Source organism: Gorilla gorilla, chromosome 1, assembly GCF_029281585.2.
Source record: "Gorilla gorilla gorilla isolate KB3781 chromosome 1, NHGRI_mGorGor1-v2.1_pri, whole genome shotgun sequence".
Lineage (NCBI taxonomy): Eukaryota > Metazoa > Chordata > Mammalia > Primates > Hominidae > Gorilla > Gorilla gorilla.
This window is the reverse complement of record NC_073224.2, coordinates 42,436,728-42,462,463: the sequence shown is the minus strand read 5'-3', so window position 1 is coordinate 42,462,463 and position 25,736 is coordinate 42,436,728. Positions and strand designations below refer to the sequence as shown.

At 43.1% G+C, this 25,736-nt stretch overlaps 1 protein-coding gene across 1 annotated transcript in view; it reads right to left on the bottom strand.

Annotated features, from left to right (window-relative positions):
* Positions 1-1,385: 1,385 nt before the first annotated feature.
* The window catches only part of PTPN14 (protein tyrosine phosphatase non-receptor type 14), a 202,709-nt gene continuing 178,358 nt past the window's right edge, over positions 1,386-25,736 (bottom strand). The window contains exons 16-19 of the mRNA XM_019030500.4: positions 25,413-25,541; positions 22,155-22,389; positions 17,199-17,362; positions 1,386-10,728 (exon numbers count right to left, since the gene is read on the bottom strand). Of these exons, the coding sequence (XP_018886045.1) occupies positions 10,600-10,728; positions 17,199-17,362; positions 22,155-22,389; positions 25,413-25,541 (657 nt within the window). The 3' untranslated portion in view covers positions 1,386-10,599. The remainder of the gene's footprint in view (positions 10,729-17,198; positions 17,363-22,154; positions 22,390-25,412; positions 25,542-25,736) is intronic.

Sequence of the window (25,736 nt, the reverse complement as noted above, 5' to 3'; positions counted from 1 at the left end):
TGGACTTGCACTAGAGTCAGTGATATACAGAGAACTGGCCTCTTCAGGAGTCTTCCTCTTCAAGAATGTGGTAAGTTTATCAATTTGTCTAAGTTTTGCCTCAGAAGGAGTTTTGCTGTGTTTATACAAGTCTCATTTATTCTTTTTGTTAGATGTTTCTTTTCTTTAGCTGAGTTTTTTTTGGCACCCATTATGTTTCTTAACTAGTAAATCTGGTGAGTTTTTCCCATTTATTTTCATTAAATAAAATAAGAGGTAAAATCACATAAAATAGCCATATTTGGTTCTGGTATTGTCATCTTATTGCATATTTGTGTGTGTGCATTGCTGTTTCTTATATTTATCTTTAGTTCTGTGGGGAATTATTCTGTTTCTCTCTTTTTAAAAATTTCCTTCCCCAGCTCTGCTAACAGTATATTTGGAGACAAATACGTCTACTAGGTTACTGTTTTATCTCTCAATTATATAACAAACCTCTACTTTTTCTGTTTATCAACCAAAGAAAAGAAACTGGTTCTATTTGCTCAGCTCACAAAAGAGAAAATGAATTAGTGTATCTGTTCTCCTGCCATTCTACCCGATTTATCTCCATTTTCATTGGCCTATTTTGTCTACTATCATCTTTTTTAACATTATGTAGCCTTTCTTTCAATAATTATAATTGCTTTGTTGCCACAGTCACCATAGAGTATTAAGTGTATGTTTAATGAGATTTGCTTGCCATATCCTCTCACCCCAGAGTGGCTTACAGTATTCTCATTTTTTTGATGTGAAACTAGTTGGGATCTCTGGTAGTTCAACAACTGCTTGTATAGTCATGGGGTTGTCAATGCATTACTGGGAGAAGTTGTTATACTTTTCTGTTACTTACCAAGGATACATAAAGCATCTACCCACACATGAGGGGTTCACCGTGAATGTGCTACGGTGGTTACTGGCTGAAAGTCTGGGACAGGACAGCCACCTTTAAACCTGGAGACAAGTTGAGCTGTTATAAAGCTGAAAGGCAAAAGCAAGAATTTAAATTTTCTACAGCAGCCTGGTTGGTGCCTGCCTTTTCCACATCAACAGTTTGGTACCTGAGTAAATGACAGTGAAGGAGGAGTGAGGAGGGGCTTGGAGCTTAACGAGGCTTATTGCTGCATTTGTGAGAAAGACCCATTTCTATGTATTCTTCACTCCACTTGCCTAGTGATCACCCCTTTCAGGTTTCTTCTAACAGTGACAACCTTGGGAATTTCAAACTAAATCTTCAGTATGATAAGGTTATGCAGGACTAAAAAGTGGGTAGCAATAAATGGGCTTTAGAAAACAAAGCATGCAGGTTTTCCCAGGCACTTTCAACTAATGCAAACATATACAGTACAGAAAAGAGAAGATGTAACTTTTCTCTGAAAAAAAGGTTTATTGCATATGGAAATCAATAGATATCTTTTACAAAAAAAGGTTAGAATAAAGATCTCACATTTGTAAAGGCACATATGAAACATTTTATAGCAAGCACAAGGGCAGTGAGAACATCAACAAGGTCCAATATCTAAATAAGACTTTATAAAAACGGATAGGAAACAGTGCAAAAAATACTGTCAAAGTCAGTTCTATACACCTCATAACTGTGTATACAACTGGCAAGCATAAGCTTATTTACTGATATAAAATAGCACATAGAATTGCATGCATAGTTTTATTTTAGGCTTTTCATATTATTAAATTGATAGGGAGTCTATACCAAAGTACAGTTGACATGAATATTGATAAAAATCACTCCCCAGCTTAGGGAATGTCCTATAAACATCTCACCCCTCCCTCTGCTTACAACTACAGTTTGGTAGTAAGGAGACTGGGCTTCCATCTTGCAAGGTGGCAAGCGGCCACCACAGGGGGCGAATGTGCTCTCAGGATCCCAAGTCCCAACCTGGAATGCATTTCTCACAGCAACAACATAAGAGATGGTGATTAAATGTCTGGGTCAGCCCACAAAAGCCAACGAGATCTGGCTATCACAGCCCTCCATTTGGGCTGTGGTGGAGGTCAGTGGGCTTCTATGGGCTGACGCAAGAACCTTAAGAACAAACCGGTTTCTAAGTTGGGGACTTGTCTGTACATCGTTTCAAAATGAAACCTAATAAATGTCATTTGTTTTGAATGATACCAAAATTCACAACATTTTGTGAAACAAAGATCAAGGAAAGCATCAAAATACTGAAGTAGGGAGCACAAGCCTAGTCCAGTGAAACAAACTAGATTAGCTTGTTACTTGATGTAACACAAGTTACATAAGGTTACACGTTTATTAGTAATTTGCATATTTAAACCTTTTTTTCCACGGAAGTATCCTCAAGCACATTAATTAGCTATTGAAGGAACAAAGGACATACATAGGAACTCATCTCTGATGAAGAGTAACTTTATGTCAGAAAGGAGAAGGCTAATGAATTTTTAAGATTCCAAACAGTGGCAAGAAAGTTCAAAGGAAATTGCAGTAAAATTGTACAATGTTCAAGTTGAAAAAGAAAATGGCTCTGAATTACAGCATTCAGTTCTATGCTCAAGGTATGTATTAGCTAACACTGCAGTTGTCAGAGGTGGGAGGCCCCTGAGAAATGCTGAGAATGCCAGGCACCCCAGCTCTGAGAGCCACCCTAGCTAAACTCAAAGCAGCATTCTTGAGATTTTAGCAAAAGGCTCCGCCCCAAGCCACAAAAAGATCCCAATCCAATCTTTTCAGCTTTATCCTCTAAAACCTTTTGTCAGATGAGATAGCATTTGTGTTTCCCAGGAGGAGAAGGTTGGGGAAGAAAATGAAGATAGCTTACATACAGATTTTGGATGACCCACTAATCTTACCCCTTCCTAGGTAAGTGAAAACAGATAAAATGTTTCTGGGCAGCCCAAAGGTTTACCACCTGTTTCACTAGAATGGCCAGTCTGTGTAAAGAGGCTATAATGACGAAAGCATTCTCCCTGCAGGGAGAAGCTAGAAACAAATGGGTCTTCCTACACATCAGTCTGCCAAATGCAGCCTCTCTCAATCTATATAAGTTCACCTCGAAATACATATTAAGTACTGCTGTCATCATTGTTTTAAACAGAGCGTCTTTCATTTTTTCTAATAGTGACTGATTCTATCGGCAAGGGAGCAAAAGGGTGAGAAAGGGAGCTTCCTGCTTGCTGAGTTTTCTAGCTATTTTCATTCTGGTTATTTTCATCCGCCAGATCATTTTTTTTTTTTTTTTTTTGAGACAAAGTCTCACTCTGTTGCCCAGGCTGGAGTGCAGTGGCATGATCTCGGCTCACTGCAACCTCCACCTCCCGGGTTCAAGCAATTATCCTGCCTCAGCCTCCTGAGTAGCTGGGATTACAGGCATGTGCCACCATGCCTGGCTTTTTTTTTTTTTTTTTTGTATTTTTAGTAGAGACGGGACTTCATCGTGTTGGCCAGGCTGGTCTTGAACGCCTGACCTCAGGTGATCTGCCTGCCTCAGCCTCCCAAAGTGCTGGCTTGATTACAGGTGTGAGCCACCACATCTGGCCATTTGCCAGATCTTATTCTTTGAAACTATACAAGCAATTTTTAAAAAATTAAAATAAGATTTCCTAATTACATATTTCTGAGAGGTTTAAGGCAATGATTCTCTGACGAGGTTTAACTCTTTCATCTGGGTTGCACTCATAGGGTAGGTAAAGAAAAGAAAAAGTGTACTGTTGAGAGTTGATCCATAAAGCAGATGGGGAAATATGAAAAGGTAGCAGAGGCTGGGTGTGGTGGCTCACACCTGTCATCCCAGCACTTTGGGAGGCCGAGGGGGGTCATCACGAGGTCAGAGGTTTGAGACCAGTCTGGCCAACATGGCGAAACCCCGTCTCTACTAAAAATATAAAAATTAGCCGGGTGTGGTGGTGCACGCCTATAATCCCAGCTACTTTGGAGGCTGCACTCCAGCCTGCGCAACAGGAGCGAGACACGATCTCAAAAACTAAAAAAAAGAAAAAGAAAAAGAAAAAAAAAAGGCAGCAGACCCTAAGTGAACAAGGTGCTCATGGAATGAAGAGGGTGACAGCACACAACAGTCCCACCCGTTCTCCTGAACAAGACAAGGAACACAAAAGTCACTGCATGTACATCCCGGTTTTGTGGCCTGAATAGAAACATGACTTGCTCTAAAGGGGAATGTGCTCTGCAGCACCTCTGAGATCACAGGGGAGAAGAATCAAGAAATCCAAGAGCCGGGGCTGCTAACTCTGGGAGCCACATGCGTAAGCAGAATGCTCTGCTAACAAGCAAGGCAAGGAAAGGCTGCCAGCAGCAGGCGAGGGAAGATGGTGCTTTTGATCAGCAAATCCAGGCAAATATGATAAACCACACATCATAATCCATGACATTCATCAAGCTCTACCTCAACAGTGAAGACAGTTTAAAACTATGAGCTAGGGTGAAATAGACTCCAACACTGCTGCAGGCTTTCCCTAGCATGCCACTTGGTGGTTTCCATCACTCTGACATTACAGAAAGGGAGTAGGAGAGGCATTCCAGAATTCAGAAAATTATTTGTGAAACAGAGAACTTTTGGATAGCAACTTCAGGACTGATGCAAAAATCCTTCCTCTCCCTCTTCCCATTTATAGAAACTCTTGAGCAAGTTTATGGCACTTCTGAGAAAGAATGATCCTGATGGCCCAAAGTGTGGCAGAAGGAGCAATGACTTTCTACACAAATGCTTGTCATATTCAGGCTGCCCAGTAGCTCCAGCCCTCCTGCCTTGTAACTCAATGTCCTTGAATTTATTTTTAAAATGGGAAGGCTAAAAACAAAGCTCCAAACGGTAGGAACTGATGCACATCCTCCTCTTTACTGTACCAAACAACAATCATTTTCCAGTCTATGAAATTGATGGATGCCAGACACTCAATGCTAGGCTCATGGACATTTTAACAGGGAATATCTTAGTTTGGCCTTGAGAAAGAAGATGCAGCTATATTAAGCTGGAAAGATAAGAAAGGTAGTCTACTGAATAAAAATACTTACCTATCTGAGCTTCTAATAGAAACACAAAAGCTGAGAGCAGGCTGGATAAAGGCTGAGTGTTGGTGGCGCAAGCTGGTGGTCAAGTTTCACAGGGCCCCCTGAATAACACTGACTTCTGGACAACACATTTGAGGTGGCAGGATTTGACGAGATTTCCCCCACGTTTCTCCCTGGCATGTTGCTGTTACTTTCAACAGACGCCATCTGTAAGGTCCTTTGCCCCAAAATGTCTTAGAAGCTTAAGTAAAGACAAGAACTATTTTGCTTCCTTGCTCAGCGTTCAAGAGAAGTATCAAAGTCAGTTTAACATCTTACAGCTTTATTTCCACCCTATAGGGCCAACTAGTTTGCCAACCATAAAGCTGTAGGCCATTAGAGAATTTGTGTGGTTTCTACAGAGGACCCAAATTTCTCCATTTGGAAACCATGCTGGATGAGCTGTTGCTCTGCTCATGAAAAGAAATCACTAAATAAGAGCATGATGAGTGTCTCAAAACCACTGGCAATATAATAAAACACAGCAGCAGAATAATTGTTGGTAAAACATGGGAATGCTCAATTTCCTAAAAGGGCTACCCTAAGAGCCCAACAGTAATTATGTGGTGCTTCCGGAAATTTCTTACTCTAGGAGCTCCATACAGTTATTTCTGACACTGAGTAAGAACACAGGTCTGACCCAATCCCATCCCTTTAATCTGTGCTCCCTGGCACACATCCTAGAATGCCCTGTACCCTCCATCCCCCCAACCCCCCCCCCCCCACCTCAAGGGATTGACAGATCTTCCCCAAACGAAAATCAGTAACGAAATAGTTGTCCTTTACCAAAGGGGGCAATCAAGGACCCTCTGAGAATACCAGAATCCATGGATGTTCAAGTCTTTTATATAAAATAGCATAGTATTTGCATATAACCTATGCACATCTCTTGTATACTTTAAATCATCTCTAGATTATTTACAATACCTAACTCAATGCCTACACATCACTTTATTTGTGTGAATTCAATGTAGTATTCAGCATGTGGCAAATTCAACTTTTGCTTTTTGGAACTTTGTGGGTTTCCCCTCTTCCCCAAATATTTTTCAACCTGTACTTGGTTGAATATAGGGATGTGGAACCCACAGATAGGGGTGGTCAACTGTACTCATCTTCACCATCGAATACACCATTAGATGGGGAAAGGGAGACTAGAAGGCACATTCTGCTTTTTGACAAAGGACACTTTTGGGACCCATACATCACGTAACAAGTAGGCTGAGGTCAGCTAATACAGACTGCTCATCGGGAAAGGACAGCAGCTAAAAACTCCAAAGTGATATGCCTGATGGCCAATCCGGCTTAAGAGAAGCTGCAGTGCACTATCTACCTCTGCAACTTCCATGTCCCAGGAGACGGCCCATTCACCAAGTGATGCAAGGATCACTATGAGCAGGGCAGCAGGTTCATAAAAAGAGCTGGGCCACCCAGGGTATACCTTTTGTGTTCATTAGCACTGCTCTGGAGAAATGACATCTGGTGTTGGGACCCACAGTGTATCAGGGGGAAGATATAGGTGATCCATGCAAATACTGTCTATTCGCAGAAAATATGGTCCATTATTGGAAATTTCATATGGGTCAATCTATATTAAGCTGGAAAAATAATCAGCTGGATGAAAAGGCCAGCCTGCTGTACCCACTGGAGTTTATAACTGAAAAGCACAAGCTGAAAGAAAGCAGGATAAGGTTAAGTAGGTGTAAGCCGTGGTCAAGTCCTACAAGGCCCACCCTCAGCAGTCTACAAAGACCCTCTCTTCAGGCTAATGAAAGAGGGGGCCAGAGATAGCCAAGTGACCCTTAGGAAAACAATGGCAGTTTGGCTATAATTTTAAAAAGTGGTTCCTCTTTTCAATCTACAAAATTAAAAGTAAAATTCTCTCAATTTAAGCTCCTCAAAAGCTTACGATTCAAAATATTCCATATAGGTGTTTTTACCTTCCCTGATCTTATTGTTTAGCTCCGACTGAATAGAGCAGCTCATTCATCTTTACTCCTATGTAATCAATGTTTAACATCCTTTTTTCATGCAACTAAATCCTCCTTTACTTCCTATCTGGGGAAAGAAGTGCATACCAATGTCTATGCTATCTGTAAATGCTACCAGAGACTCTTGCTAAAAGATGGTATATCTAGTATATCCTTAGAACCCAAGGAAACCAAAGAAACCTCAGCAGGACATTCCTCAGCTAAGCCAGCAGGCTCATCTCAGGGATGAAGACATCAAATTCAGCCCCCATGATTCAGGGACCACAGTAAACAAGGATGAATACCTCGGGTCAATGTATCCAAATGAGTGTGGATGAAAGAAACCAAACAGTTCAATTGGAAAACCTCGAAAACAGCGGCTGGAAAATGTCTGATGGCTTTGTTGTGAGATGGTAACTTTTTTTTCCTCCATTTTAAATTTTCTCCCTTCAAATCCAAACTGCAGCAATAGACACTGACAGCTCCAGCTTCAGACTTGATACATCATCAGGAAATCATTCCAAAAGCTCTAACTAGATAACTAATTTAATACACTTTGCTTCAAGGTTTATTCCTTGGCTTGCTTCCCAGATATAAAGCATCTCTGGGCAATTATTACGCAGATGCCACCGAAAGGACTTTAAATGGCTGCTGCTAATTTAACAGGAGATATGTTGGCATTTACTGGAGATGTGAAAAGGAATGCAAAATGTGCTAAAGAACCAAAGGCATTTGTTTTTAAAAGTGAAATATGTGGAACAACTCTTAAATGTTTTCTTTTGGGTTTCAATATAAACTTTGGCTAGAAAGTTGAATATTAAACCTACTTCCTCCCTGCATTTTGTACACTAATGAATATTCCCGTAGCATACGGCAGGGACAGTGGATGAATTTCAAGGAAGCCCATGAACTCCGACGACCTCAAAGACACACCAGATCTATATGCTGTCCACATGAGACATATTCTAACAGTGCCCACCTTGGGGCTTAGAGATAAAAGATAAATACTGATGTTGTTCATCATGCAATAAACCAGTAACTGAGACCACTTGCTAAAACATCCCTAACAGTAGAATATCCCAAGGATGGAAAAACCTCCAAGGAAAGGAAACAAGTATCTTTTTGCTTATTGATGAGCTTCTTATAATAAGGGTTATAAGCTCTGTTCACTGAAAATACATGTAATACTAATGGTTTTCTTTCCAGGACATACAACAAAACTCCAGAATCTACAAAGATCAGCAGATTATACTCCTTCACTGAGTCTTCAGACCTTGAAGTAGAAGACAGAGGGGAAGCCCTCCATCCCCAGATGTTCTGAGTCTAACTAGAGTACAGCCACCACAACACCCGGCCAGGTTGAAACAGAGGATTCCTATTCCGAAGAACTTAATGGGGAATATACACCTCTTGGCATGTGGTGATGGGATGTCACAAAGGCATACTTTTTCTGGTTGATTTGATGTCACTCCATCTTTTTAGCTCAGGGGGGACAAAAGCAGCAATGAAGAAAGGCATATGGAACTCTCACAGCAGTCAATTCTAAGAAAAAAAACTGCAATCAAATTTTCCTTTCTCCTACATCTAGTTTTTCTTGACAGCCTTTTTTCCTTTTTTGTTTTTGGAGGCAGGGTCTCTCCGTAGCCCAGCCTGGACTGCAGTGGCAAGATCACGGCTCACTGCAGTCTCGAATTCTTAGAATCAGGTGATCCTCCCGCCTCAGCCTCCTGAGCAGCTGGGACGACCAGGGCATACCACCACGCCTGGCTAATTTTTGTACTTTTTGTAGAGACGGGGTTTCATCATGTTGCTCAGGCTGGTCTCAAACTCCTTAGCTCAAGCAATCTGCCCGCCTTGGCCTTTCAAAGTGCTGGGATTACAGGTGTGAACCACCGTGCCTGGCTGACTACAGTTTTTTAATTGCACATGTTTGTTCTTTGAACTGACCACTGTGGGCATTCCATGCCTTCCTCCACTGCCGCCTTTTTCCCAAGCTGAAAAGACAAGGAAGATGTGGCATCAAATTAACTAGAAAGAGCACGTCCTGTGACTTCCCATCACCACGTAACAACAGGTGCATATCAAAGCTGTACTCAAGAAAAGGCAGACATAGAGTGATAAATCCCCCAAAATGCAGTAAGAGGAAAAAAGTACAAAACATGATTTATTGTGTACCAACCTTGGAAATTCAGAAGGACACTGACCAATGAAGCCACAGGAAGAAACTAAGAACTGGGCTTCAAAGTGAAGATAACTGACCAGAGTGGATTTTATGAAGAAAAGGAAAGAAGCACAGGGCTTTGCCAATGACAATTCTACCATCGTTCATCAAGTGGCCCCAAGTTTGGACTATGGGGTCCCGAGTCGGATTAATTCTGATCTTGCAGACCAAAGCCTGAAGATGATACCAGCACAGTGGGAGTCACATTTGATGTGTTTCCTGGCCAGGACCCCTGTTATGTAGCTAAATGCCATACAGCTCCCATAAATCAGCTTCCCCATCTGTTTCCTTGATGGCCTTTCCAATGACTTAGTGACCTCAACTTTTAGGTCTCTGTCCAGCACACACATCTTATTTAAATAAAAAACAATGATCAACAAGGCCCTGCCTGAAAAACACAATCCTCAAAGGCCCTGCCCAACTCCTTTCTCTTTCTAGGTCTGCTATCCTCTCTCAATCAGGGTAGAGCCTTAACTGCACAGATGGCCTGGTCCAGAGCCTCAATGCCACCAGACAGGGTCCTACTGAGCAAGCGGGAGAGGTAGCAACAAATACCCAAGGTACAGTCGCCAGCAGGGAACACAAGCTCCAGAGCCCAGAATAAGGGGTGGTCAAGAAAAGCACAACACAGAGCTTGTCTTTCGGCCCCAAAGATGGCAATTACTGCACTGTAAAGGCAGCACTGTCTTTAGCTCTTCTGTCTTTAACTCAAGCTTGGGCGGGGGGGAGTTGGGGTGGGGTGTGGAGGAGAGGAGACTACTGAGGATGAGGGGTGGAAATGAAGACGAGAGGCAACTGTCTATCAAGGCTCATGAGCCCCAAAATATAAGAGAATCGTGTTTGTTCCTTCAGACCCTTTTCTTTATATTTCAGGATGAATTCATTTTCTTACCGTCTTTGCTTTGGATATAAGCAATGAATGATGAATGAATCAAGCTGATAAATGAATTAAGCTGATGAATTTCAGGGTTGGTTACAAATCTGGCTGCAACTTCACAAGAGATGTGCTCCCTCATGCCTCTGTCCTCAAAATGATCCAGCAGGCAACCTTACCTGCTGACATATATTACAATACAGATCAGTCAAGATGTGGTTCAAATGAAAAGTACTATATTACTAGGGAAACTGCATTATAATAATTCACAAAAGTTATTCCAAAGGGGAAAAAAATAAATTATCTCATATAAAATAATACATGGTATGTGTGAATAATCTTGGCTACTGTCTTCAGAGAGCCTGTTTGCTGCCAGCCACCTGCACCCCTGTTGGGGGAGCAGATGTTGTCTGGAGGTGACTCTCCTCCAGCACGATGGAGCTGGGTCCCTCCTCCAGGAGCTGGATTGGGGTGATTAAATGAGTCTGGAGTTTTGGAGGAACTGGATGAGGACTTGGTAGACAAACTTGTACTGAGCGATAGTCTGGATCATGAACATCCTCTGCTCCCTGAGGAGCCTCAGCATCATGGGCACTTCCACCTTCTGCAAGAAAAGAGAGAAAGCACAAGGTCCTGAGACAGGAGCCTTCCCTTTGAGCATTCCTCATTCCCTCATTCAGGAAGCACTCACCCACTGCCCATGTCCAGGTACAAGAGAAACTCTGCCCTGGCTGGGTTTTATGCATCAAACAGTTTATACCAGCAACTGGAGAACCTGGTCATCATGTGTCACTGGTGGGATATTTTATTTTTATTTAATTTCAAATTTTCTGAGAGGGTCTTGCTGTGTCACCCAGGCTGGAGTACAGTGGCACAGTCATAGTTCACTGCAGCCTTCAACTCCTGGGCTCAAGCAATCCTCCTACCAGAGTCTCCCAAAATGCTGGGGTTACAGGCGTGGGCTACCACACCTGTCCTGGTGTATTATTTTGAATACAGACTAGTCTGCTGGTTAAAACATAAACGCTGGAGTTAGACCTGAATGGTACTCTCAACTCCCCCGCAACCCAATGACAGGATTTAAGACGTCTCAGGGTCTTAGTTTCCTCATCTGTAAAATCAGGATAATAATGCTTTCCTCTAACAGCAGTGTGGCCTTGCCCTAGTTAGTTACATTTCCTCAGCAATAACATGGGGTATGAAATAACATTTGCCTCATGGGATCAAATGATGAAACACATATCAAGCATTTAGTGCACAGTGAGTGCTTAATAAATATTACTCATTATTCCTTTTTTTTTTTTTTGAGACAGAGTTTCACTCTTGTTGCCCAGGCTGGAGTGTAGTGGTGTGATCTCGGCTCACTGCAACCTCTGCCTCCCAGGTTCAAGAAATACTCCTGCCTCAGCCTCCGGAGTAGCTGGGATTACAGGTGCGCACCAGCACGCCCGGCTAATTTTTTGTATTTTTAGTAGAGACAGGGTTTCGTCCTGTTGGCCAGGGTGGTCTCGAACTCCTGACCTCTGGTGATCCGCCCACTTAGGCCTCCCAAAGTGCTGGGATTACAGGCGTGAGCCACCCCGCCTGGCCTCATTATTCTTTTATTAACATTAATAAATGTTATTAATGCAATTATAATCTCACAGGACTGTGGTCATGATCAAGTGAGATAATTTAAGTGTAAACCTTTAAAATGTCAAAGCGCCATCTCTGAACACCAGTCCTACTTGGAGTAAAAGCCTTTAACTGAGAACACTTTTTTTCTTTTTTTTTTTTTTTTTTTTGAGAAGGAGTCTCCCTCTGTCTCCCAGGCTGGAGTGCAGTGGCTCAATCTCTGCTCACTATAACCTCCGCCTCCCAGGTTCTAGCAATTCTCCTGCCTCAGCCTCCTGAGTAGCTGGGATTACAGACACGCACCACCATGCCTGGCTAATTTTTTTTTTTTTTTTTTTTTTGTATTTTTAGTAGAGACGGGGTTTCAGCATGTTGGTCAGGCTGGTCTCGAACTCCTGACCTCATGATCCGCCCGCCTTGGCCTCCCAAAAGTGCTGGGATTATAAGCGTGAGCCACTGCGCCTGGCCGAGAACACCTACTTTGAGACAGGGTCTTGCTCTGTCGCCCAGGCTAGAGTGCAGTGGTGCGATCATAACTCATCGCAACATCAACCTCCTAGGCTCAAGCAATCCTCCCACTTCAGCCTCCTGAGTAGCTGGAACTACAGATGCACACCACCACACCCAGCTAACTTTTAAAATTTTGTGTAGAGACGAGGTCTCACTCTGTTGCCCAGGCTGGTCTCAAACTCCTGAGCTCAAGCAATCCTCCAGCCTTGGCCTCTAAAAGTCTTAGCATTATGGGCATGAGCCACTGTGCCTAGCCTTGAGTCTTAAATGAGAACATTTTGAGTATTAAATGAGATTGCCTATGTGTGAATTCTTTGAGAATATATACGATGATATATACTATCATTAATGAAAGGAAATTAATACAGTGTCATGGGTACTTGAGCAGATCAGAGGCTGTCACAGTTTCCTCTCCCCTCACCTTCACCATGTCCATCCTCCTGGACTAGCCAGGACACATACGGCTGGAGCACCCCTGAGCTGTGGAGGCCACAGTGGCCTCAGCACATTCACTCTGCTCTGGGAGCTCTTAACCCAGGGCAAATGATGGCACCCAGGAAGTTTTCAAGGGCTAAGCAAGTGTTTAAAAGAAAATAATAAAAACTCAGCTGTATGCCTGACTTTGTAACCTTTGAACCTTAAAAAATAATTTCAGCTATTTCCAAGCCGTGTATAGTTATGACATGACACGTGCCATCAATCACTCTTGTTCAACACCAACTAAGGAATGCACATCACAAACTTGCGATGTTGCCTGGGCTAGAGTGCAGTGGTGCAATCACAGTGGTGCAAAGGGACAAAGTCAAGTCCCTGCCTAATAAGAAAAGAAAAAAAGGCATGTGAATCTTCGAACTATGAATAAAATACAGAGCCTAGGTTATAAGCTTCTGACAGTAACAAGTAGGTCTCTGCCTAAATTATATTGCAAAGTGACCAGTATCATGAGATGTTACCTAGAGCCACCTAATAATGAACTTAATTTCATGTTTGATGAGGATTACTCTGCAGTTGGGCACTGAAGATAAAAGAATAGAGAGAATAAGGCTGTTCCCTCCCCTACCCACCAAAGGTTTTAGCCAGGAGGCAGGATCACACTGGTGTTCAGAGCACAGGCTCTGAGTAAGGCTACATCTGCTGAATCTCAGCTCTACCACTTCTTGGCTGTGGGAAGTGGGCACATTACTTCATTTACCTATGACTCAGTTTCTCTTCTGTTATGTGAGGATTCAGATATGGTCTTGGCTCTGTGTCTCCACCCAAATCTCATGTTGACTGGTAATCCCCAGTGTTGGGCGAGGGACCTGGTGGGAGGTGATTGGGACATGGGGGCAGATTTCCCTCTTGCTGTTCTTGTGACAGTGAATTCTCATGAGATCTGGTTGTTTAAAAGTATGTTGCACTTCCCCCTTTGCTCTCTCTCTCCTGCTGCCATGTGAAGACGTGCTTAATTCCCCTTTATCCTTCCACCATGATTGTAAGTTTCCTGAGGCCTCCCAGCCATGCTTCCTGTACAGCCTGCAGAATTATGAGTCAACTAAACCTCTTTCCTTCATAAATTACCCAGTCTCAGATAGTTCTTTATAGCAGTGTGAGAATGGACTAACACAGATACTAACAGGACTTAGCTCACAGTGTCACTGCAAAGGCTACTTGTGTTAATACTATCAGGCTCTTAGAATAGTGCGTATACATGGTAAACACTAGACACAAGTTAGCTGTTACGATATTATTTTCAATGTTGTCACCATCACCACCTCCTCCACCACCAGATCCTCCTCCTCCTCCTCCTCTACCATCATCCCCATCTCAATTACCTGCAGGACTGAGCCTAAAAGACAGTATATTGTCTGATATGGACAAGTCTGGGGACATGACAAAGAAAGTTCTCCTGGTCTTCAATGAAAGGGTCCCAGCTGGCTTAAAGATTCATTCACTCCCACAGGCTCTGCTCTTAACTGCCCCCAAGCCAAGGAAGCACAAAGCAGTTGACACTTGCTCAATCTTGTCTAGAAGACATTTTCTCCTCCTCACTTTATGAAGGAGGTATAACTTACTCAGAAAAGCAGCAAGATCAAGACATCTGCCCTTTGGCTACTGAGATCCTGACCTTTTGTAATTAGCTGTAGCTGGAACAGACAGCTACATCCAAGGGACTGAGTGTCCTGCAGACCATAAAACGAGTGCTTTCTGAAACACTCTATGCACCTTAAAAAGTCTCAGCTAACACTCAGTGACCAAAAGCACTGGGCCACAGGGAGGCTTCCCAGAGCAGCCTGGGACAGCTGTCCCCACTCCCCACTGCACAGCTACCAACCTCATTGTAAGTGTCTGCGTTTCATTGTTTCTGCTCAACTTTTCTGTGTTTAGAATGAGACTGAGAGGGACAAGTCCAGGAAAAAGAAAGGCCATTTCATTGACAGAATTAAAACTGCATAAATTACAGACTAAAATATAAAGTATGCTAAATCCAGAAGCTGTGGAAAGAAAGCAGGGGAGTTTGGACAGGAGAAAAATGGGTCCCACAATTTAATATATATTTGTTAAAATCTTTGCTTGAAACACAAAATAAATTAAACATGGTCTACTCTTCTCCTGAAATAGGGGCTTGGATCTTACTAGCCAGGCCTGAACAGTACCAGAACAAAAGGAGAGCATTTCTCCCCCCTTAACCATCTACCAATAGCAACCATGGGAAATAGGACAGATAAGACTGGCTATATTTGTGCTAGGGGAAGAGAAGTGAAAAATATGAGTCATCTTGCTATCTTTGAATATCAATGGGAGCAGAAGTTCTTTTTGGGTTGACCACATCCCAGCAAAGAATGTTCTGGCATGCAGTTGGGCACTGAGGAAATCCGCTATGTTTGGACACACCATAGAGCATTTAACCACCCTGAGCCTTCACCAAGTCCACAGGAGGCCACACTGGCCGAATCCCTTACTCCAAACTGTTCCGGATTTGATATGCCTTGTCTGTGCTCTGCCAGACCAGTAACATCTGGTGTTCAGTGAGCCCCCATGTCATTGCCTCACTGAGGCTCAGCCTTTGATGGGTCTCCAAAGAGCTCAGAACAGAATAGTCTTTCATGTCAGACAAGACAGAGTGGCTTCTTGAGTTGAAAAGGGGAAGTGGGGAGCAGAGCACAGGGAATGGGGAAAGAAGTGGAGTGGCCAGGCTTATGCCTGTAATCCCATCAACTCAGGAGACCGAGGTGGAAGGACTACTTGAGCCTAGGAGTTTGAGGCCAGCCTGGGCAACACAGCAAAACCCTGTCTCAAAAAAAAGAAAAAAAGAAAAGAAAACAAGGGGGGAATTTGGTGACAAAAGTGATATGAAGGGAAGGAAAGGACGATTAGGTGGGGAAGGTGATGATGAGGCCCTCAAGCCATGCACACACTGATTCTACCTCATCTTATTTTGTCTTCCTAGCCATGGATGGATTGAGACTCAGTGGCAGGTTACTCATTGTTCTAGAGATTTCTACAGACCTCTAGTAGTGACGGGAATAGAGAGGCAAACAATAAAAAAATCCTATGTGGGGCAAAATGGTAAACTCAGAGGGCAATGACATTTCTGTTATGTAGTCTCAACTGATTCCATGATAAGCATTTCGCTCAAGCTTTGTTTTATGTTTTTCTAACATTAGGCTACAGTTGGGATTGCCCCTTTTCCAATTTTTAGCAGCACAAACATTCATTCCCATGGACAGACTAGAAGATTCTCAAAATTATCTTTTCATAGGCAGAGAGTTTAATGTCTAAGCTTAGCATTTGTTGTTTTCCTGGATGATTCAATATGACAAACTTCATGTAGCAATATTTAATCTGATTTTCAAACGATTCATGCTATTGAATAAATAGGTATATTATCATATAAATTCCTCCACAGAGTTGCAACAAATCATTCTGTAATTTAAAAACTACCAAACCACAAGTTTCCTTTAATTTTTCAAGCCATATAATTTGAAAACTGAGTAAGAACCAAATCTTATTCAGCATTTGGAGGCAGAGTGAAGACAGGAAATAACTCTGGACCCAGACACAGACCTTGCTTCTGGCTTCAGTACCACTGCGTAAGAGCCACATGGCACTAGACAAATCATGTAATTATTTCTGGGCCTCAGTTTCCTCTTCTGTGAAACAGGAAGAGTGACATGTTCATGGCTCCTCTACTTGGCTGATATGGCAGGCAAAAGCCCCTTAAAACTTCTAATGTCCCACGTAGCTAGAAGGTAGAACTATTCCTTAGCTTTTGACTGCTGTTTGTCTCACCTACACAAAATTGAAAGTCTCTCAGTGTAACTCCCTAATCCTACAGCAGCAAAGGAATGCCACGCACCTTGTGTGCACAGGCCCAGCAGCACCCCACTTCTGCAGGGAGAAGGGGTAGGGTGACCCGCCGATGCAAAGACGGGGATGTTTGCATGCTCAAAGTATCTACTCTGCTCCGCTACACCACGCAACAACCAGACTAGACAAGCAAACAACCCCCCAAACCTCACTCTGAAGAATGAAAAACATTTTCCAAGCAGACACATTTTCACCTAGGATTTAGGCCAGAACACATCCTAGAAATGCAAGATGCATCGAAACTATATGGGGTCAAATAACTCACCATGGAAAATTACCCACAATAAAACCAGGCTATCTACAAAATGCCAAAGACTTCTGGAAGTAGATGCCGCCTAAGATCACATTTTCTAAGTGTTTTCTATTGCACACCCTCATTTCTCCTGTTTTATCTGGGTATCTACACGGAGCAGTGGGAGGGCAAAAAGATAAGGAGGGCTGTAAATGTCAGAGTCAAACTAGGAACCAGGAGCCTGGAAAACTCTGGCTGGGAGAGAGGAAATTAACCACTGAAAATGCAAGGATGCAGGCAAAGGTTTGGCCAGGGTGTAGACTTGTCCCCAAGGTGGAGTATCCGGAGAGAAGCCCAGAATGACTCACTTCGTTATGCTCCAAGCAGTAGATCATCAGCTCAGAAAGAATGAGCACGCCGGTCCTTCCCACCCCAGCACTACAGTGGACCACGATGGGCGGGTGCCGGTTCTTGGTGCCTTCCAGCATGCTGTTGGTATGGCGACGGACCGACTGGATCTCCTCCAAGTAGGCTGCAGGACAAAATGCAAATTCTGTCACCAAAGTCCTCCATGGCTTCGCATGTAAGTTGGGGAGGGGGGAGCGGAAGAGAACTGATGGTGAATGTGTGTGTGTGTGTGTGTGTTTTAAGCGACAATAATTTATAGTTCTTACAAGACACTAATTATTTGGCTGGTACCCAATGTACAGTCCTGGATCCAGAAAGGACCAGCTGGGAGTCAATTAGTTCGTGGGAGAATTTGTTCTTTAAATTAAATAGTTCTTTTTTAAAAATTAAATTCTGTTTTCCCCTTTGCAAATCCCTAAGTCCCTCAAGCAGATGATTCTAGACATTACTTACAGCAATTCCTGCTATTAACAGACTGGGATCAGAACAACTGCTAAGTCCCCTTGAAACGCCCGCCTGTCAGAGCCAATTTCTGGTGGGGAGAGAGCATCCATCTGCCCCTTCTTCCTTCCCCTCACTGATGAGTGAATGTCAACTGAGGCTTGACTTCATTTTTGGGTTTTAAAGTAGACTTTGGGGAGTCTGCTTTTCAGCATGGATTCCACGGGGCTATGTGAGTAGCCCAAGATGAACCCCGTTTCTGGAGGCAACATGTGTGTGAGGTGGAGGGGGTCATGATAGCCTCCATGCCTTCTAGCATCTGCTTGGCTCAGCAGGGCTGTGCAGGGAGGGGTGTGTTCATGACTCCAATTGGGCACAAAAGAAAAATCACAGGATTCCAAGCCTTAATGACTTTTTCACAACCATGACAAAAGAGAAAAGTATGGAAATGTAATCCTCAGACACTCCAAAAACCCCCAAAATGTAATTAATAATTTAGACTTTGTAGTAGCTCAGGACAGAAACAGGTTTAAAGGTTCTTGATACTCAGTGAACCTCATCCTAAGGCAAAAGTGTAAACCAGACTATAGGGGAAATGTTTACATTGTTGAAGAGAAAAAAGTAGGTTTGAACCATTCAAATAATTTCAAAGCACCTGTTTGCAGACATATATAAATAATCCATACTTTCCTTTATAAACTTATCTAATTACAAAATAATCTGAAGTGGTTTACCAAAAAACCAAACTATTATTATCACTACTACTCCTACTACAATGATGATGACTAGTAGTAGTTATTAGTACTAGTCATAGCAGTACTACTAGTAGTAGTAATGTACAATGAGATAGGACAAAACAAAAAAGGAAGACGGGCTGGGCTCAGTGGCTCATGCCTATAATCCCAGCACTTTAGGAGGCTGAGGTGGGCGGATCACCTGAGGTCAGGAGTTTGAGACCAGCCTGACCAAGATGATGAAACCCTGTCTCTACTAAAAATACAAAAATCAGTCGGATGTGGTGGCACGAGCCTGTAATCCCAGCTAGTAATTCCAGCTACTCAGGAGGCTGAGACAGGAGAATTGCTTAAAAACGGGAGGCGGAGGTTGCAGTGAGCCAAGATCCCGCCATTGCACCCCAGCCTGGGCACCAAGAGCAAAACTCCGTCTCAATTAAAAAAAGAAAAAGAAAAGGAGATGCCGTGAGATGCATAGAGGGAGTAGTTACTATTAGGTACCAATACAAGCTAGATATTGTGTGTGGAATCTTCTTTACAATTTTGCTGCGAGGGGGAAAAGACATTAGGCAACTGAGTATTCTATCTGACCAAAGGCAATATTTACATACTAGAGACAAAGCTTTACTTGAGCTAAATTTAAGAAGAAAAATAAAAGGAATGTTGGGTAATACAGTAGATGCCACTTTCAAATAGAGCTTTTCATGTAATGGAGAGAAGGTGGATTCAAAGGATGTTTCCTCTATCAGTCATATTAATAAAGTTCCTTATGCTGTAACTCAATAAAGACTTCTGGAGGGCAGTAAACAATTTGGCTCAGGTACTCTGCATCCAGGTAATCTAATTTAAACATGGGCAAAAATCTTTTAAAACCCAGGAGAAACAGATTCAACATTTCTAATGCCCTGCACAGAATACGTGTATTGACTTTCCTAAAAGCATAATACATACATTTACATTCTTTAAAAATACTATGTATTGGCCGGGCGCGGTGGCTCACGCTTGTAATCCCAGCACTTTGGGAGGCCGAGGCGGGCGGATCACGAGGTCAGGAGATCGAGACCCCGTCTCTACTAAAAATACAAAAAATTAGCCAGGCGTGGTGGTGGGCGCCTGTAGTCCCAGCTACTCAGAGAGGCTGAGGCAGGAGAATGGCGTGAACTCGGGAGGCGGAGCTTGCAGTGAGCCGAGATCTTGCCACTGCACTCCAGCCTGGGTGACAGAGTGAGACTCCGTCTCAAAAAAAAAAAAAAAAAAATACTATGTATTTTTCGGTAATTTAGACAGGCTTTCCTTAATTGGTTCTGATTTAAAAGACTATACTTTAAAGTGCCTTATAAGCTCACTCTTTCATCAGAGCTGTTAGCCAATCAACAAACTGATCTATTTATATTATTTCCCTTTTCTGCTTCTTGGAGAAAATTTTAATAAGTCAATTAGCACGTGATCAGCTGAAAGAAATACAATGAGCACTGTTAGGAGGAAAAGAAGTTCTGCAAAGGTCACTGCCCTTATTTCAAGCTACAGATAACAAGCCATTTGACTTCAGGCAAATCACGAGTCCTCTCTGGATCTTACTCTAGATTCTCTGACTCCAATCATCCTTCTACTCTCTGCTTTCAGTGCCAAACCCCTCAAGTACCATCGTCACTTTCATGGAAATGAAATGCTTGTATTACTGGATAAGTACACATCGGAATATTTATTGGAACTTGTAAATCAGTATTTTTAGGTCTTGAGAACCTGTTCTCTCCCTCTGTCATTCCCCTTTTCTCCCATTCTAAATGAATACCAAAATAAAATCAAGGTTTTGACATGATCCAACATCTGGATCATGGTCCCTCCGTGGTGGTCACAGGTCTTCCACTAGCTGGAGAGTCAACAACAGAGCAGGCACAAGGCTACAGGGAGCATCTGGGGCTCCTTTCCAGGTGGGTGAGTAAAGAACGGGGTTTCCTGACAAGCACAGGACAGTTAGATGAGCATGTGGAAAGCAAGAGGGAGAGCTGCAGCCACCGCTGAAAAGCAGAGGAGGGTATCAGATCTCATCTTTGGATGATGATGACTGGCTTGTCTTTCCCATTAGGCTCTGAGTACCTCGAAAGCGAAGACTGAACTCAGTGTCATCTCTGCATTCTCAGAGCCCGATCCAGTGCCTGGCATGTAGTGGGTACATGCCCAATTTTGGGTCTTTCAAATAAAAATACTGCACATAATCTGGTGAATTAGTTTCTAATATAACCACATTCTAAAAGTACACATACACAGAAATTAACGAATTAGCCATTGAGCAAATTTCAGTTTCAAGAACTACAAGAGGGTTTCAATACTTCTTAGTGTCTTCATAAAAATATGAGAAAGTGCGAGAAAGTACTGAGATGCTCAACTGTAGGGAAATATAGGGCTTGTGAGATGCAACCCTTCATGAAAACGATTTTTTTAATGTTATTCGTTTTTATTTATTTATTTATTTATTTATTTATTTATTTATTTATTTATTTTTGAGATGGAGTTTTGCTCTTGTTGCCCAGACCGAAGTGCAATGATGCAATCTCGGTTCACTGCAACCTCCGCCTCCCAGGTTCAAGCAATTTTCCTGCCTCAGCCTCCCCAGTAGCTGGGATTACAGACATGCGCCACCACACCTGGCTAATTTTGTATTTTTAGTAGAGATGGGGTTTCACCATGTTGGCCATGCTGGTCTCAAACTCCTCACCTCGGGTGATCTGCCCACCTCGGCCTCCCAAAGTGCTGGGATTATAGGTGTGAGCCACCATGCCCGGCCTATTTTTAAATTTTATTTCTCCTTTTTTTTAAAATGTGCTAAAGTGGACACAACATAAAATTTACCAGTTTAACCATTTTTAAGTACACAGTTCAGTGGCATTAAGCATAGTCATAGTTGTGCAACCATCACCATCATCCATGTCCAGTACTTTCTTCCTGTCCCAAACAGAAATGTTGCACCCATCAAATGTAATTCCTGGCTGGGCACAGTGGCTCACGCCTGTAATCCCTGCAATTTGGGAGGCTGATGTGGGCAGATCACTTGAGACCAGGAGTTCAAGACTAGCCTGGCGAACATGGTGAAACCTCACCTCTACTAAAAATACAAAAATCAGCTAGATGTGGTGGCTATGCCTATAGTCCCAGCTACTTGGGAGGCTGAGGCAGGAGAATTGCTTGAATCTGAGAGGCGGAGGTTGCAGTGAGCTGAGATTGTGCCACTGCACTCCAGCCTGGGTGACAGAGTGAGACTCCGCCTCAAAAAAAAATTTGTAATTTCCCAATCCCCCTTTGCCCCAGCCCCTGGTAATCTCTCACCTACTTTCTGTCTCTGACCTTGCCTATTCTAGGAACCTCATATAAGTGGAATCACACAGTTTTTGTCCTTTTGTGACTGGATTATTTCCACTCAGCATCATTCCTCAAGGTTCATCCTTGTTGTAATATGTGTCAGAATAGTTACGGATTAAATGAGTAGCTAAAGGTCTGAATCAAGGTAGAGCCAATATGTTGATCACAGTCTTAGCTTACGTGCATGAAAGGTAAACAGAATAAGTGACATGTATTATTATACTCTGTTCTACATAATAAGAAAGGAATATATATTTCAATATTATAATACTTTTGCCACTTAAGAGAAAGCATCCTCTTTTTCCATTTCATCTCCAGCGGATGGATTATTGACACAGATCATAAAAGTCAGTCAGGTAGCAGACTGGGAAGAAAAACACTTACATAAAAATCCTTGGACATCCTCTGGACAGCCGTGATCTGGCCAGTCAGTATATTGTAAATGCCACACTGTCCTTTCTTGCCCAGACAAAAGGTGCTTGACCTTCAAGCCCGTGGTTGCATAGCAAACAGAATCCGTTCGAAACTTCGTGGTGACCTTGAACTTGCCATAGGTGGCTGAGCTGTGCTTTGAACCCAGTTTGGGCCAGTATCGGTGGCTTTTGGTTCGCCCACCCTCCTAAATCACATATAAAAGCAAAATTGGAAATAGGTCAAGGGAAGCTCTCATCCTTTTAATCCTAAGATATGAAGACAGAAGAAAATGCAAATAGCTTCTAAATCGCTAGTTCAGTAGCACTCTGCAGTGTCTACCACAGGGTAGATCCTATACATGCTAGTTAAGACCAATAACACAATTTACAATGACAGTTACATCAATGGAAAATTTAAAAGATTCACAACCGAGGTGCAGTAGAATGTTAGAGAGAAGTGCAAGTGCAAAGTCTAGAAGCAGGAATAAGCTTCGTGCATTCAAGAAACAAAGGTTGGCCGGGCGTGGCAGCTCACGCCTGTAATCCCAGCACTTTGGGAGGTCAAGGCGCGTGGATCACAAGGTCAGGAGATCGAGACCATCCTGGCTAACATGGTGAAACCCCATCTCTACTAAAAATATAAACAATTAGCCAGGCGCGGTGGCGGGTGCCTGTAGTCCCAGCTGCTGGGGAGGCTGAGGCAGGAGAATGGCATGAACCTGGGAGGCGGAGCTTGCAGTGAGCCAAGTTCATGCCACTGCACCCCAGCCTGGGCAACAGAGGGGAGATTCCATCTCAAAAAAAAAAAAGAAAAAGAAAAAAGAAACGAAGGTCTTCGGGGTGGCTGGAGTGTCACATGTGAGGGGGTAGGCGACCAGAGAGGACACTGGAAAGGCCTCACGGTCCATGGTGGAAAGTTTGGATTTCATCCCATGGGCACGGGAAGTCATTCAAAGGTTTTAAACAAGGCGGGAAGGGGTTCCAGCAATCGCTGTAGGTCACGTTACTCCTTTCGGATGTTCAGCGCAGAGCTCTTTCTGTTACAGCACACTGACTACCCATGCTGTCTTTATCTAGTGTCGATTTCACATTTGTTTCAGCCTGACCAATGCGTTTTAGTTCAATCTACAACTAGAACTGAGAACAGCTGCTTACATCACCATTCTTTCTCCCTTGATTTTATAAACTTTTCCGAGAATATGTATTCTCAACCATTTACACAAGGTCTATGTTTCAGCTTTGCACAGTTTTAAAATCTCTGGAGAAGGGGCGGAGTGTGGAGGAGGTGGTAGCTGAGGAGATTCAGGGCAAGGAGTAGGTGGTGAGAGAGAAGGAGCACTGAACACATACAGCTGCAGTGGTGACAGGCTCTGGGAACCCTGACGGCTGTTTACAGGAACATTAGAGTTCCTCTTGTAAAGCCCACTTGTAAAGCAACACATCTTTGCGGAATATGTAAATTACCTTGCCTGGCTTCATTTGGTTTAACTGAGTCTCCTTAAGTTGGAAGCATACCTTCCTCTTTTATTTACCAATCCTGTGAAAGCAGATTTACCTCGAATTTACATTTCTGCTGAGTGTCTAAATCAGTTATGGATTTTAAAAGACTGTAAGTCCCCAGCTGTCCCACAGATTACTAGATGCTACTTTGTCTTGGCAAGGCTGGCTCCTTGTCACTCCGGTCTCACCTCCAATGCCACTCCCTCAGAGGGTCCTTGGCCACCCCCCTGATCTAAAGTAGACCCCAGTCACTCTCTTTCTTAACCCTTTTTCCATTTTTAAAAATTTTCTCCCTTGAATTTATGCTCCTATTAATAAGGTTTTTACTTCCAGCCTTCCAGCATGTGTGCGACATGATACAGAGCCTGGAGCTCAGGGTTGCACATCGTGAAGCCACCCTTTAGTAGGAGTCCCCTAGCGTGAATGACAGTTTTGCAGCTGAAACCCACACAAAGAGGAGGAGGGATGAGGCAGGAGGCCCTGTACTCACCCAGACCCACTCTGGACTGTAGTTTTCCATTTCTGCCACGGCACTTACTGCTATCTGCACTGATTTTATCTGTTCACTTTTGAATGTCCCTCCCACTAGGACATAAGCTCTATGGGGACAGGGATGGTGCCTGTCTCGTTTACCGTGTACTCCTGAAGTTAGCACAGATGGTACGCTGTATTTAGATGAATGAATGCCTTGCAATGGTGTGATCTGATAAGGTGATAAATCTATTCTAGAAGCTTTAAGGAGGATTCATTCTCTTTGTGGGAAGGTCAAACAGGTCAGCCCAGGAAAGTACAACTGGCTTTAAAGAGCCTGATGTCCCTTTCATTATTTTCTTCTAATGGACTGTGCTGAGAAGCAAATGCTCAACACAGTCAATGAAGGAAAATATGACTTTTTCCTCCCCAATTTTCTTTGTTCCTGACCCCTTTAACATAGCTAGGAAAGGCCACTGCAATATCATGGGTATTGGTAAACACACATGAAACTAGTCCCTTGAATGATTTCAAAACATAAATTGGAATTTAATGAAAGAAATAAAAGAAGGTGGTTAAAGAAATTTTGAGAATGTGACAAGAGAAGAAACACAACACTTCTCCCCGCAAAGACAGCAAGCTGAACACCGACTGGATTGACTGGCAGTGTAGGCTGGTTTTTTATAACACCACATAGAGTTCTCCAGTTACAGCAGAAAAACTATGTTTGGCTTGGCAAAAGAAGAAAAAGATATTTTTTCTTCCCCCAAAGAACAGAGGCCTCTCCAGGAACAACAGCTTATGGTCTCTTTTCAGCTGATAAGGATGACGGCATGTGGAGCTGGGTGCCTGGAGTTGGGCGTCTATGTCGATTTGCCCAGAGCAGCCTGAGACTCCCAAATTCCAGTGGAAAGATCACTGTTTTCGTTTGGCACAGAAAGTCAGCAGGTTGAACTAAAGTCTGTCATTTTTGGTTTTCTGTTGTTTTATTTTCAGTTTAGTGCATTACAATCCAAGGAAAAGAGTTAAAAGCCAGATGAAAATGGGAGGAGGAAAAGCTACAACAATCAAGTATCTCCAGGGGAAAAAATATCTATCTGGAAGTAAGAAAATAGATGTATACCAAAGAGAAAAGCATGTGCAGAGAAACAGCACTGCAGGAAGAAGGATAGGGTAGCAAAGTTGACAGCACAAAGCCCATCTTCTGGCCACCCTTTCCCCTGGGGAAAAAGGATGTGGAGTAGGCCATTCCCCTTACCTCCTCTGCAGTGACCATGGCAATCACATTCACTCCCTGCTCCCACACCATCTGCCAGAAGTCGTGGCACGTGTGTGGCAGAGGCCCCTGGGTGGCTATGTAGTGCCATTCTGCCCCGCCAACCACCACCTAAAAACCAAGAAAAGTATCGGTAAATAAACCCCAAGTCCGGACAACATTACCTGCTGATCACCTGTCCATCTGTATCCACCTTAAAACCTTGGATATATTTTTGGGGCCGAATGAATTAGTTCAATGAACAAAAACCCTGAGACTACAGAGGCTAGTGTAGTGACATATTCTCACATGAAAATACTTTTTGCC